The sequence below is a fragment of the Plecotus auritus genome (genome assembly GCF_963455305.1).
Source record: "Plecotus auritus genome assembly, chromosome: 7".
Lineage (NCBI taxonomy): Eukaryota > Metazoa > Chordata > Mammalia > Chiroptera > Vespertilionidae > Plecotus > Plecotus auritus.
This window is the reverse complement of record NC_137774.1, coordinates 47,306,415-47,320,039: the sequence shown is the minus strand read 5'-3', so window position 1 is coordinate 47,320,039 and position 13,625 is coordinate 47,306,415. Positions and strand designations below refer to the sequence as shown.

General features: G+C 38.2%; 1 protein-coding gene across 2 annotated transcripts in view; it reads left to right on the top strand.

The window, feature by feature from the left end:
- Window positions 1-658: 658 nt before the first annotated feature.
- Window positions 659-13,625, top strand: part of LOC308255176 (myosin-8) — a gene marked incomplete at both ends in the record, with an annotated part of 31,850 nt that continues 18,883 nt past the window's right edge. Inside the window, 14 exons of one of the 2 annotated variants that reach the window (XM_080682201.1) lie at window positions 659-862; window positions 1,508-1,651; window positions 1,735-1,891; window positions 6,012-6,039; window positions 6,138-6,252; window positions 6,342-6,434; window positions 6,564-6,627; window positions 7,282-7,380; window positions 7,473-7,576; window positions 7,743-7,881; window positions 9,075-9,193; window positions 9,305-9,454; window positions 10,767-10,937; window positions 13,286-13,595. In XM_080682201.1, coding sequence (XP_080538327.1) covers window positions 659-862; window positions 1,508-1,651; window positions 1,735-1,891; window positions 6,012-6,039; window positions 6,138-6,252; window positions 6,342-6,434; window positions 6,564-6,627; window positions 7,282-7,380; window positions 7,473-7,576; window positions 7,743-7,881; window positions 9,075-9,193; window positions 9,305-9,454; window positions 10,767-10,937; window positions 13,286-13,595 — 1,897 coding nt within the window. Of the gene's footprint in view, window positions 863-1,507; window positions 1,652-1,734; window positions 1,892-6,011; window positions 6,040-6,137; window positions 6,253-6,341; window positions 6,435-6,563; window positions 6,628-7,281; window positions 7,381-7,472; window positions 7,577-7,742; window positions 7,882-9,074; window positions 9,194-9,304; window positions 9,455-10,766; window positions 10,938-13,285; window positions 13,605-13,625 lie in introns of both variants that reach the window. The other variant, XM_080682200.1, reaches the window with a different exon arrangement.

Genomic DNA, 13,625 nt, shown 5'->3' with positions numbered 1-13,625 from the left:
CCCAGAGTACTGAGAATTTATTATGAGGTTCTTTTAACGACCCACTGAGAGATATAACCCCAAATATTAACATAAAGTAGGTGTTAAAAATAATTATTTGGCTTAAGAGTTTTTAAAAAACGGCCAAGTATAAAGGCAAGGATGTTTTTGACAGTTTTGAACACATTAATCTTCATGTGCACAAGACAAACTTTCCTTCCGAATTCTATGATTTCCCTAGCAGATGGCAGATGAAAGCATGCAGGGAAAAAAGTAAGGATTAAAAAGTGACAGTTGCTATAAAACAATCCACCAACAGTTTTAGCTATAGATATTGTTCCAGTTTAGAGATTAAAATGATGCATGGATTCCATTCTCACTCAATTATAGGTACCCAAGCCCTAAGGATCAAGTTACATACACTCTGGGAAGGCAATTTTCAAAGTCCTAAAAATGAAGTCTCAAATGACAATCTCATTCCACACCAGTCCTGTGTTAGAGTTTCTATGTTAGAACACTGATAACCACAGTTTGAAAGAATAGTTATAGCCTAGGCAATAGAGGCTCAGCATTTCTTTTCCATCAAATCCTAACGCACATTTTATGCCTTCTGGTTTCTATTTTCCTGCTGTCCCATTTCTTCCCCAGGGCAGAATCCCCTGCTAAATAAATTGCAGCCATGAGTTCGGATGCTGAGATGGCTGTTTTTGGCGAAGCCGCTCCCTACCTTCGAAAATCAGAAAAAGAGCGGATTGAGGCCCAAAACAAGCCCTTCGATGCTAAAACATCAGTCTTTGTCGTGGAGCCCAAGGAAGCCTACGTGAAGAGCGTCATACAAAGCAAGGATGGAGGAAAAGTAACTGTAAAGACAGAAAGTGGAGCAGTAAGTAAAAACCTGGAGAAAAACTTCCTGTTTTATTTCTCTATCTCCTCCATTCGAGTTGAAGCCTTACTGGGTAGGAATCTCTAAGCCTATAGCCAATACAAGCATCCTTGTAGTTCATTTGAGAACATCATATTTGAAAGCAAAAGAAATTCTCAGCAGTAACCTCATTTCATGCCTCCCCCAACTCCCCACAGAACTTTAACCCACTAGTATGGACCTCTAGCATTTCTCTTTAATTCCCCAATTCCAGTCTAAATACCCACACTTGGGAGAATAAAAACTAACTTCTCCTATCAAACGAAGTATTGTTTACTAAGTTAAATAATGTATTAATATCCCCATTACTGCCCCCCCCCCATAGAAATTACTTGTAATGAATGGCAAGAAAAAATAAAAAATGCAGCCTATTAAAATAAGAGTGAAAGGACATAACCTGGTAAACCTGGGAGGGGGAATGTGGGAGGAAAAAATCTTTTTTTTAAGTTCATCATAGGAAACAGATGTTCTTAGCATCAAACTCTGAAATGAATCTTTTTATGACTTGCAGTGTCTGCAAGTGTAGGCTATAACCAAAATAAACAGATAAACACAAACCCTACCTCTAATCATTAATACAAACTGGTCTCTTACTTTACTTGCCAGACTCTAACTGTCAGGGAAGACCAAGTCTTCCCTATGAACCCTCCGAAATATGACAAGATCGAGGACATGGCCATGATGACCCATTTACATGAGCCTGGAGTGCTCTACAACCTCAAAGAGCGCTATGCAGCCTGGATGATCTACGTGAGCGCCCTTCCACATCTGTTTATTGTTTATCTCTCTGAGTAAAAACATGACCCACATGCTGCATTTTCTGATTTTCTCAGACCTACTCAGGCCTCTTCTGTGTAACAGTCAACCCCTACAAGTGGCTGCCGGTGTATAACCCCGAGGTGGTGGCTGCCTACCGAGGCAAAAAGCGCCAGGAGGCCCCGCCTCACATCTTCTCCATCTCTGACAATGCCTATCAGTTCATGCTGACTGGTGAGTGAGTGATTCATCTGTTTACAGAAATGTGGCAACAGAATTTTTAACAAACAAACAGATTTTGTCCGGGCCTTTATTATAATAATACACTGCAGCTACAAGGGACTTCACTGTTTTCAAAGAACGTTCAGAGCCATATAACATATGTTCTTCTCAGCAGCCAGCATCTCCACTCTACAGATAAATGAAGAGAAGGAAGCTCACTGGGTTCACTGATCTGCCCAAGCTCAGCCAGCTAGACGCTGGAAGCCTAGTTGAAACAATCAACAGAACTCTGTAAACATGTTTGCTTTCCCATATTTTTTTATTTTCTGATTTGGATAGAAAAATGTTCCAACAGATTCTTTTTAAATATCCACATCCAGAGCAATCAAGGAAAATAGCAGCTATAGCTGGAAAGCTTTGTGAATTCTTACCTTTTAAACGGCACAGCTAATATTGCCAGCCTTAAGGATGAAAAATAGAGCTATGACTATCCTTCCAGAGATTTTGATGCATTTTCCTATTAGAATGAAAGGAAATTAAAACTGCTCTTTCTTTGAAAGTATTTTTTAAAATGATTTCAAAATCGGTTATTCCTGCCTTATCAAAGTATAAACAAAAACCTTTGATATGCATTAAAGGCCCAAATACAGCATTAAAATCTTTTATCTTCACACAGCAAATTTATTGCCTTTGGAAATGGTCTAAATTCCTGCATTTCCTGTTGGTCCATGGCAGTGGTTGGCAAACTCATTAGTCAACAGAGCCAAGTATCAACAGTACAACGATTGAAATTTCTTTTGAGAGCCAAATTTTTTAAACTTAAACTTCTTCTAATGCCACTTCAAAATAGACTCGCCCAGGCTGTGGTATTTTGTGGAAGAGCCACACTCAAGGGGCCAAAGAGCCGCATGTGGCTCGTGAGCTGCAGTTTGCCGACCATGGGTCCATGGGATTTGAGTAACTTCGAGGGTTTTGTTCTATTCTGTTGTTTGTTTGGTTGCACTTGTTTTTAAATTGTCCTTTTAAGGAGAAGAGAAAAGAGAAAGGAATTAAATGAGAATCTTCCCTTACTAACTGGCCAGCAGTTCTATAAGGATTTCATGCCAGTAAACTGTTCTGTGGTTGTCGACAGAAGCGAACTACCTTCCAGAATTTATGCACATGCTGGCTCATTTCAGACATCTAATACTCAGCAGCTACACTAACACTGCCACCCCTGCTACCAAGGTCCCCCCAAGCTTTGGTTGGATCTGCTCCAAATTCAAGATTACTTGTGGTTTCCAAACATGATTTACGTATAAAACCATGCAAAACTGTGGCGTTGGACCTGATGATGTTATTTTAGCATTGCCAAGAGACTAGAACATTGTTTTCTTATCTAGGCTCCCACTAGGTGTGATAATGATCTTCCATGATTTTTCTCCTACTGGAAAAAAAAATCAATCTGAAAATGTTCCAAAATCAGTATATACTTCCCTGGATTGAACTTTAAAGTTCTCTAAAACTTTATCTACATCTAAACAATATCCATATTTGTATCTATTTCTCTGAATAGATTTTTAGATTTGAGAATTCTCTAAAATCTATGATCTATTGGTATAAAATTAGAGTTTTAAAATATCAGAAGATTGGTATAAATCAACTTACCAGTCATATAACTAGTGACAATTTTTGTTTTTAATATTTAAAAATGTATATGAAATAAAAAGAATAAAAGTAAATGATAACAGTTTTTATAAAGCATTTGGGATCCTTCAGCAGAGGAATTCTCTTAAATCCTGAGGATTTTCATAGTAGCAGTATCTGCCATAAACTTGATATGCCCATATGCCCCAGATACTATCATTAGTCTATATCATTCTCTCCAAGAGACTGAATGAATCCATTAGGTAAGTGGTGGATAACTAGCCAGACAAAATTTGGAAATGCATAAACTCATATGAAAGCATACACAGGATATCTTTTCTTAGATTGGGGGGAGAGGGTTATTTTTCCCCTTTTATGTGAGATAACTAGTTATTTGTGACCTGATAATAATTTCTACTAATATCAGCTCTTAAACTAGCTGTACTGATCTGAGTTTGTGCTTAACCTATATAATAAAGAGGTAATATGCAAATTGACCATCACTCCAACACACAAGATGGCCACCCTTATGTGGACAGAAGATGGCCACCACAAGATGGCCAGCAGGGGAGGGCAGTTGGGGGCGACCAGGCCTGCAGGGGAAGACAGGTAGGGGCAATCGGGCCAGCAGGGGAGCAGTTAGGCGTCAATCAGGCTGGCAGCGGAGTGGTTAGGGGATGATTAGGCTGGCAGGCAGAAGCGGTTGGGAGCCAGCAGTCCTGGATTGTGAGAGGAATCCCAGATTGGAGAGGGTGTAGGCTGGGCTGAGGGACACACACACATTTCTCTCCCCTCCCCCCCCCAATGCACGAATTTCGTGCACCGGGCCTCTGGTTTATAATAAATGTGAAGTGAATCTCTAAAACAATGCCTTCCAAAAAAGATAAATGAACACAAACTCTTACAATTCCAGAACCCTTCCTTATTTAATATTACCAGCAGTCAAAGTAATGATATCAATAACTGAGAGGGTGACAAGTAGCAGAAAAATATATAAACTAGAAGTTAAAAGGCCTGAATATTTTTGTCCTTGACAAGCTATGTATTCATTTAAAAAGTCACTTATTCCATTCTGGGTCTCAGCTTCTTTATCTGTTAAACTTCAAAATTCTATAATTCTTACTGAAGTATTTACATATGACATTATATGATGCCTGGGGTTTTCTCTAAAACAATCTAGTGAGATATAAAATTGACCAAATGTCTGGCCAGTGTGGCTCAGTGGTTGAGCATCAACCCATGAACCAGGAGGTCAGTTCGATCCCCAGTAGGGGGCATGCAGGAGGCAGCTGATCAATGATTCTTTTTCATCATTGATGTTTCTATCGCTTCCTCTCCCTTCCTCACTTTGAAATCAATAAAAACATATTTTAAATAAAATGACCAAATGATAATAATTGTTGAAGCTATATAATGGGTATATGGGGGTTCTTTATTGTCTCTACCTTTGTATATGTTTGAAACTTCCCATAATATAAGTTATAAAAATTAATAAAATACGAAAAGAAATAGATGATTATTTGCCTCTTTTTCACAAATTTTACTCCAAGAGGAAAGTACTATATTGGAGGCTAAACAAAACACAAAAATTATAGGCAACATCTTCAAAATGTGAAAAAGGACAAGCTGTATTTGATCTGAATTGATTCAAAAAATATTCATATTAAACAATTTCTCTTAAGGTTATGGTGACCACTAGTATGGATTAGACTTAATATTTTATTTTTATTTTTATTTTTTTGTAATTTTTAAAATTTTAAATTATTTTTTACATATGTGTCCTTATTCCCCCATAATCCCCCACCCCCCACTTATGCCCCACCCCCTTGTTGTCTGTGTCCATTGATTAGGCTCATATGCATGCACACAAGTCCCTTGGTTGATCTCTCCACCTTACCCCCACCCTCCCCTACCTTCCCTGAGGTATGACATGCTGTTTGACGTTTCTCAGTCTCTGGATCTGTTCTTGTTCATCAGTCTATGACGTTTATTATATTCCACAAATGAGTGAGATCATGTGATATTTATCTTTCTCTGCCTGGCTTATTTCATTTAACATAATACTCTCCATCTCCATCCATGTTGTTGCAAATGGTAGGAACTCCTTCTTTTTTACTGCAGCGTAGTATTCCATTGTGTAGATATACCACAGTTTTTTAGTCCACTCATCTGCTGATGGGCATTTAGGCTGTTTCCAAATCTTAGCTATGGTGAATTGTGCTTCTATGAACATAGGGGTGCATATATCCTTTCTGATTCATATTTCTAGTTTCTTGGGATATATTCCTAGAAGTGGGATCACTGGGTCAAATGGGAGTTCCATTTTTAGTTTTTTGAGGAAACTCCATACTGTTCTCCACAGTGGCTGCACCAGTCTGCATTCCCACCAGCAGTGCACGAGGGTTCCTTTTTCTCCACATCCTTGCAAGCACTTGTCATTTGTTGATTTGTTGATAATAGCCATTCTGACAGGTGGTATTGACTGGTCTTGATTTCTCTTTCACAGATCGCGAGAACCAGTCCATCCTGATCACGTATGTGATATTTTTAATCTTCTCTGGTTTGTGTGTTATCTTAGATGTTAACAATGCGAGCTGTAGTTCTGATCTCTTCTTTGGTTTCTATTTGACAGTGGAGAATCTGGTGCAGGGAAGACTGTGAACACCAAGCGTGTCATCCAGTACTTTGCAACAATTGCAGTTACTGGGGAGAAGAAGAAGGAGGAAACTACTTCTGGCAAAATGAAGGTGAGTCCAATACCAGAGTCAGAATCAGGACTGTTGGGGTCTCAGGAAGTGGGGAGCCTCAGAAGTGAGCACTGCTCTTGCCTTTGCAGGGGACACTGGAAGATCAAATCATCAGTGCCAACCCCCTGCTGGAGGCCTTTGGCAATGCCAAGACCGTGAGGAATGACAACTCTTCTCGCTTCGTAAGTGTCTTGATCACAGAGGGGTTTTCTCGGCCTTTAAATGCCAGAGAAAGCATGTCTGAATTATCATTTCAACTGCATCACTGTGTGCTTCAACTTTTTAATACTAAATCATCTTTCTCTTTTCAGGGTAAATTCATTAGAATCCACTTCGGTACTACAGGGAAGCTGGCTTCTGCTGATATTGAAACATGTGAGTAACTGGACCATAGGAAATCAAGAGAGAGAGAGAGAAGTGATTTCATTAACAGGGATGTTTTGCAACAGTTTGTACACACTGAGACTGCTGCCAGTGTTGCCCTTGAGCCAATGCCAGGCTTATCCATGATCCACTGTGTGCTCCCTTTACCTCAATCTCAGACTGATGGTTCTACATTCTGGAATTGCTGCCTCAGAAGCAACTATGAAATTTTTTTTTCTAGGGCTATTTATGGGTTCCTAGAAGTTACCTATAGGTTTACAATATATCTCTGTGATTTGCTCTTGATTTGAGCTTCGGTAAGTGTTTCCAAGGAAGCCTCTGACCACAGAGTCTGAGGTGATCTAAGGAAGGAAGGGATGCTAAGATCAATTACAATACAGAGGCCACAGGTCCCCACAGGGAAAGATTATTTTTGCTAGAGCAGCTATGCTTCAGTCTCTGCTCTTAAATGGTAAGAACCTTGGGCAGCTGCCATATGTATTTGAAATTCATATATGTATCACCAAAAGGATCGATCATTAAATAGAAATTTCAAGGGATCCTGTATAATGTCCCCAATTGTAGCAAAGACACTGAGATTCATTTACTATCTCAGCAGCATTTATATTTTCTTCTAATTCAATGTCTATTGTCATTTCTTTCCAGATCTTCTAGAAAAGTCCAGAGTTACTTTCCAGCTAAAGGCAGAAAGAAGTTACCATATTTTTTATCAGATTACTTCCAATAAGAAACCAGATCTGATTGGTAAGAAAGATCTTAAATTCACAGATAAAATTTAATATTTTTTATTAATAATTTCTAATATGAAATGTATCTCCTGAATTCTATGTACCCAGAAATGCTCCTGATCACCACGAACCCATATGACTATGCCTTTGTCAGTCAGGGGGAGATCACAGTCCCCAGCATTGATGACCAAGAAGAGCTGATGGCCACGGATGTAAGTCACACACACACACACACACACAATTTTTTAAAAATCCATTATGAATGGGAATGACAATAGCAAACCCACTGTAGCTATGGTTACTTTAGGATACAGTATAAACTCTCCTAAATGTTCGTCTCTTCTGCCCTAATCTTTATCCTATCATTTCTCCTGGAAGAGTGCCATTGACATCCTGGGCTTTACTCCTGAAGAGAAAGTGTCCATCTATAAGCTCACAGGTGCAGTAATGCACTATGGGAACATGAAATTCAAGCAAAAGCAGCGAGAGGAGCAAGCTGAGCCAGACGGCACTGAAGGTACCAAATGAAGCTCCATCTGGGTTCAAATTAGAGAGTATGGCAAGAAAAAAGCTTATTCTAAATTCAAATCTCCTTGTTAGTCAGAATTCTGAAGGGCATACACACATTTACTAGAATACACACATTTATACACTGCATGCTTTCCTCACCCCCGTTCCTTCTTCACATCTCCATTTCTCCATCATTTCTATCCAGCGCAAACAAGTTAAAATGAACCCTAATAAGCCACTTACAAGGAGAGATCTAAGAAAACCACAACGGGGGGAGGAGGGCAGATCATTAGAAAGAGAATGAGATGGAATAGTGGTCCTGGTTTACCTTGGCAATGGCAGTAGGTATATAAGATAACTTGACCTAGTGGTCTCTTTCAGCACTAGCTAGATAAACCTGGTAGCTGGTAATACAGGATCTGCCCAGATACAGCTGAGGGTGAAGGATGTTCCTAGACATCTGCATGCATGTATGTTGACTATATATTAACCTGTAGACAGTCTAGGCAGAAAACAAGATATAAAAGAAACTGAGAAAGAAAAACCATGTACTCCATGTATGGAAAGAACATGGAACATATAGGACCTACCACTGAAGCTGATTATCTGCTCCTTGAAGCCCTTCCTGACCTCCTAGATTGCCATTCTCTCTCCATCTCCTAAATTTTTCAGCAGTTACTTTTGTACATGACATGTGGCATTTACAATATAGTCACTGACAGAATTTTAGAGACTCTGTAGTGAAATTTATTTCCCACATTTTCAGATGAAGAAACTGATCCAATGAGATGAAATTGGGAGAAGCAAAACTAAGATAAGGATCCAAATATTCGTTTGCCCATCCAAAACAGTGGATGTTAAGATGTATTTATCTTATCCCTCCAACTACACCTAATGTGTCTTAAAAGAAGAGATTGTGGCTTGTACCTTATGTAAAATACTTCCATTAACACTGAACATATATGTTTATTGTTGGTGAATTTCTCAAAAGCTGCTTGCAATAAATTACAAAAGACCAGTGTAATTGATTGACCACTTATTAGCAAGCACATTCTCTAATGTACAGAGAGCCTCATCTGACCTTCTATATAATTATTTAAAGGTTTTATTAAATAATAAAGAAAATTGATTGGAGAAAAATGGAAAGATTAAAGAGAATATCTGCCATTAAACAACATTTCTCTAATTGTATCTCTGAAGTTGCTGACAAGGCAGCCTATCTCCAGAATCTGAACTCTGCTGACCTGCTCAAAGCCCTCTGCTACCCTAGGGTCAAGGTCGGCAATGAGTACGTCACCAAAGGCCAGACTGTACAGCAGGTAAGTGCACCAAAGAATCATACACATTCCAGGTCTTTGAATAATTCCAGCAAACATTACTCCTTTAATAATGCCTTTAACATCACCAAAAACATTACTCTGTTCATGAAGGTGTACAATGCAGTGGGTGCTCTTGCCAAAGCCGTCTATGAGAAGATGTTCCTGTGGATGGTCACCCGTATCAACCAGCAGCTGGACACCAAGCAACCCAGGCAGTACTTCATTGGGGTCTTGGACATTGCTGGCTTTGAGATCTTTGATGTGAGTTATCTTCATTTTAATAAAAAGTGGGAAGAGCCAAAACCGGTTTGGCTCAGTGGATAGAGCGTCAGCCTGCGGACTGAAAGGTCCCGGGTTCGATTCCGGTCAAGGGCATGTAACTTGGTTGCAGGCACATCCCCAGTAAGAGGTGTGCAGGAGGCAGCTGATCGATGTTTCTCTCTCATCGATGTTTCTCACTATCTATCCCTCTTCCTTCCTCTCTGTAAAAAATCAATAAAATATATATAAAAAAAAAAGAAAAGGTATGATTTCAATCCTTTAAAAAAAAAAGTGGGAAGAAGGTAATTTGGACTTTGATATATGTACTATGTATTATCATTATTCATTTGCATTTGTAGTTTCTGCACTGCTTTCTCTAACATTGCTCCTAGAGTTACCTCCAAAATATCTAAGAGGTAACAGAATGTAATAATAATGATAACTAACATTCATTGAAAAAGTGTATTTCTGGCACTTATACTAAGATTACCTCATTTAACCTTCAAAACAAGTCACCAAGGAGTAATTAATATTACTGCATATAACATGTGCAGAAATGGAGATTAGGAAAATCAAAACACATGCTAAAGATCCTCCAGCCACCTAAGGCAAAGCCAGGACAGGAACCCTGCTCTGAAGCATTTGGTCCATCAAGGCATTGCCCATCAATGAGAAAGGACCTACAGGTAGAAGCAAGTTCATGTGACACATACCATCTCCACCCTGGGCATCAGCTTCATTGTCTATAAAATGAGGATGTAAATTGTAACAAAAATTCAGATCTTCAATTACTATACCATATCAAGTCTCTACTTTCAACAGACCTGACAAGGAGGATTTGCTAAATTTTTTATATGAATAGAACAGAAATTAGATAAACTTTCCTTAATAATGTGACACTCAAAAGTGAAAATGTGAGCTTTATCTTGAATTGGAGAAATGAGGGTGGTTAAAGAAGTAAGGTTTTTCTAATACATTACTTTCATCCTTAAATCTGAATCATAACTCAAAGGACCATAGGTACACTTTTAATGAATAATATTGCCCATGAAATCTTAGGGGTAGAAGGAGGTAGATTCTATCAGAATTCTTGCTGTATGACTGATATGTATGTTTTTAAATAATGTTCAGAATTCATGGAAAGGGTTCATGTCAGAAATAATCATTTACCCTAGGATTTTTGAAGAAACAACAATTAGTTTAATTTTTATTTCATTAATATCTTCTACGTTTTTCAATAAAATATTTTTTTTCAATAATGAATTTTACTGCGATAAAATCCACTTAATGATGGAAATTTTGTTTTGTTCAGTATAACAGCCTGGAGCAGCTGTGCATCAACTTCACCAACGAGAAACTGCAACAGTTTTTCAACCACCACATGTTCGTGCTGGAGCAGGAGGAGTACAAGAAGGAAGGCATTGAGTGGACGTTCATTGACTTTGGGATGGACCTGGCTGCCTGCATTGAGCTCATCGAGAAGGTCTGTTTGACTTTTAAAGGCTGAACTATAAGGATAACTTTTCCAAGTATCTTAACCAACTCTAGAAAGTATTACATTAATCTAAATTGTAATACAAATTAGAAAATTACTATTTAGAAATAACTTTATCTTTTCAACTTTTACGTAAGAGGGACCACAGTGCTTAGTTTCATTTTGTTCCAAACAGTTTTGCTCTAACACTGATTCAAATCTAATTTTAAGGCAGCACTGAAGACTTTATTGATATGGTCTGCTTCACTAGAAGAACTACCTCATTAGTTCTAAATCAATCTCCATCATGACCCAATAAAAATGTCTTTTTCCTAAATAAAAATTAATGCACAAGCAACACAGCTAGAGCTTATATGAAAGTTAATCTGTTTGGAAGTCAAGAAATCAAACTGCTTATGCTTTTTCATAATATATCTTTAAGGAGATTAAATGCACAAAATGTCTTAAATAAGGTTTGGGTTATTTATAGTATTTAATTATTGCATATAAAGTAAACATCATTCTAAATAAGTACTTTTCATAGCAAAATAAAACTTTGACAATAGGTTAATTCATTCAATAGGAAACAAGTATAATAAGTACAGAACCTTTTAACACATGCTGTGCTGATATTTGGAGTTTGTATCCAGCTCTTCTTTTGGTAAAAATCATGCTGTGCAAAAAGGAAAAGAATCCAAAAAAAAAAAAAAATGAGGGTATTACCCTGTATAAGGAATATCTGGGATAACCTCAAGTGTATCAACATTTGCATCATGGGGGTGCCACACATAGAAGAGAGAGAGAGCAAAAAAATGAAAACCTTTGTGAAAAACTAATGATGGAAAACTTTCCTAACCTGTTGAATGAAATACAGAAAGAAGTCCAGAAAGAATAGAGTCCAAACAAGTTGAATCCAAACAGGCCCATACCAAGACACATCATAATTAAAAGGCAAAAGGTTAAAGACAAGGAAAGAATCTTAAAAGCAGAAAGAGAAAAGTAATTAGTTATCTACAAGGAAACTCTGATAAGATTGTCAGCAGAAACTTTGCAGGCCAGAAGAGAATAGCAAGAAATATTCAAACTGGCCCTAGCCAGTGTTTCTCAGTTGGTTGGAGCATCATCTAATACACCAAAAGGTTGTTGGTTCCATTCCCAGTCAGGGCACATACCTAGGTTTTGGGTTTGTTTTTGTTTTTCTTATATTTTTATTGATTTCAGAGAGAGGAATGGGGAGGGAGAGAGGAAAAGAAGCATGAATGATGAGAATCACTGACTGGCTGCCTCCTGCATGCTTCTAATGGGGACCGAGCCCACAACCTGGGTGTGTGCCCTGACAGGGAATCAAACCATGATCTCAGAGTTCATAGGTCAACATTGAACCACTGAGCCACACCAGCTGGGCTAGGTTTCAGGTTTGATCTCCAGTCATGGCTTGTTTGGGAGGCAATTGATCGATGATTTTCTCTCACATCAATGTTTCTCTCTCTCATGTTCTCCTTCCCTTCCTCTCTCTCTACAATCAATAAAAACATATCCTTGGGTGAGGATTTTTTTTTAATTACGTTAAAAATACACAAATGAATACTTAAACTGAGAAAAGCAAGGACCTACAACCAAGATCACTCTATCCAACAAAGCTATCATTTAGAATTGAAGGACATATAAAGAGCTTCCCAGACAAGAAAAAGCTAGAGCAGTTCATCTCCACCAAACCAGTATAACATGAAATGTTAAGGCCTTTCTTTAAAAGAAGAAAAGAGATAAAAATATGAATAATAAAATGACAGTAAATATATATCTATCTTTAATTGAATCTAAAAAACAAAATACATGAACAGCCAGCACAGAAACAGGTTCAAGATACAGAGAACATTTTGACGGTTGCCAGATGGGAGGTGGGATTAGGGGATGGGTGAAAATGTTAAGGGATTAAGAAGTACAAATTGATTGTTACAGAATAGTCATGAGATATAAAGTACAGCATAGAGAATATAGTCAATAATACTGTAACAACTACGTATGGTGTCAGATGGATACAAGATTTATTGGGATGATCACTTAGTAATTATATAATGTCTAATCACTGGGTTGTACACCTAACTAATATAATATTGTATGTCAACTGTAACTGAAAAACAAAAAATTTAAAGTGAAAAAAATGATGCTGTGTATTGAATGTGAAAAAAATGGTGGAAAGGCATTCTAGAGATAACAAAAGGACTTCAGCTATGACTCTATTATACTTTATAAATATAATTAAGGGGAATGATCATAAGTTGATCAAATGACAGCCACTAGTCTGTATCTTTTGAAAGGAGATAGGTTGACACCAATGTCTACTCTTCTGAATTCAGCCACTAGGCATCTTCTCAATCCTGGAAGAGGAGTGCATGTTCCCCAAGGCCACAGACACATCCTTCAAGAATAAGCTGTATGACCAGCACCTGGGCAAGTCTGCCAACTTCCAGAAGCCCAAGGTTGTCAAAGGCAAGGCTGAAGCCCACTTTGCTCTGATCCACTACGCGGGCACCGTGGACTACAACATTGCTGGCTGGCTTGACAAGAACAAGGACCCCCTGAATGAGACCGTGGTCGGGCTGTACCAGAAATCTTCAATGAAGACTCTGGCCAGTCTCTTTTCCACATATGCTGGTACAGAAGCAGGTACTTTCTGTGCTCTTAATCTAACTTCAA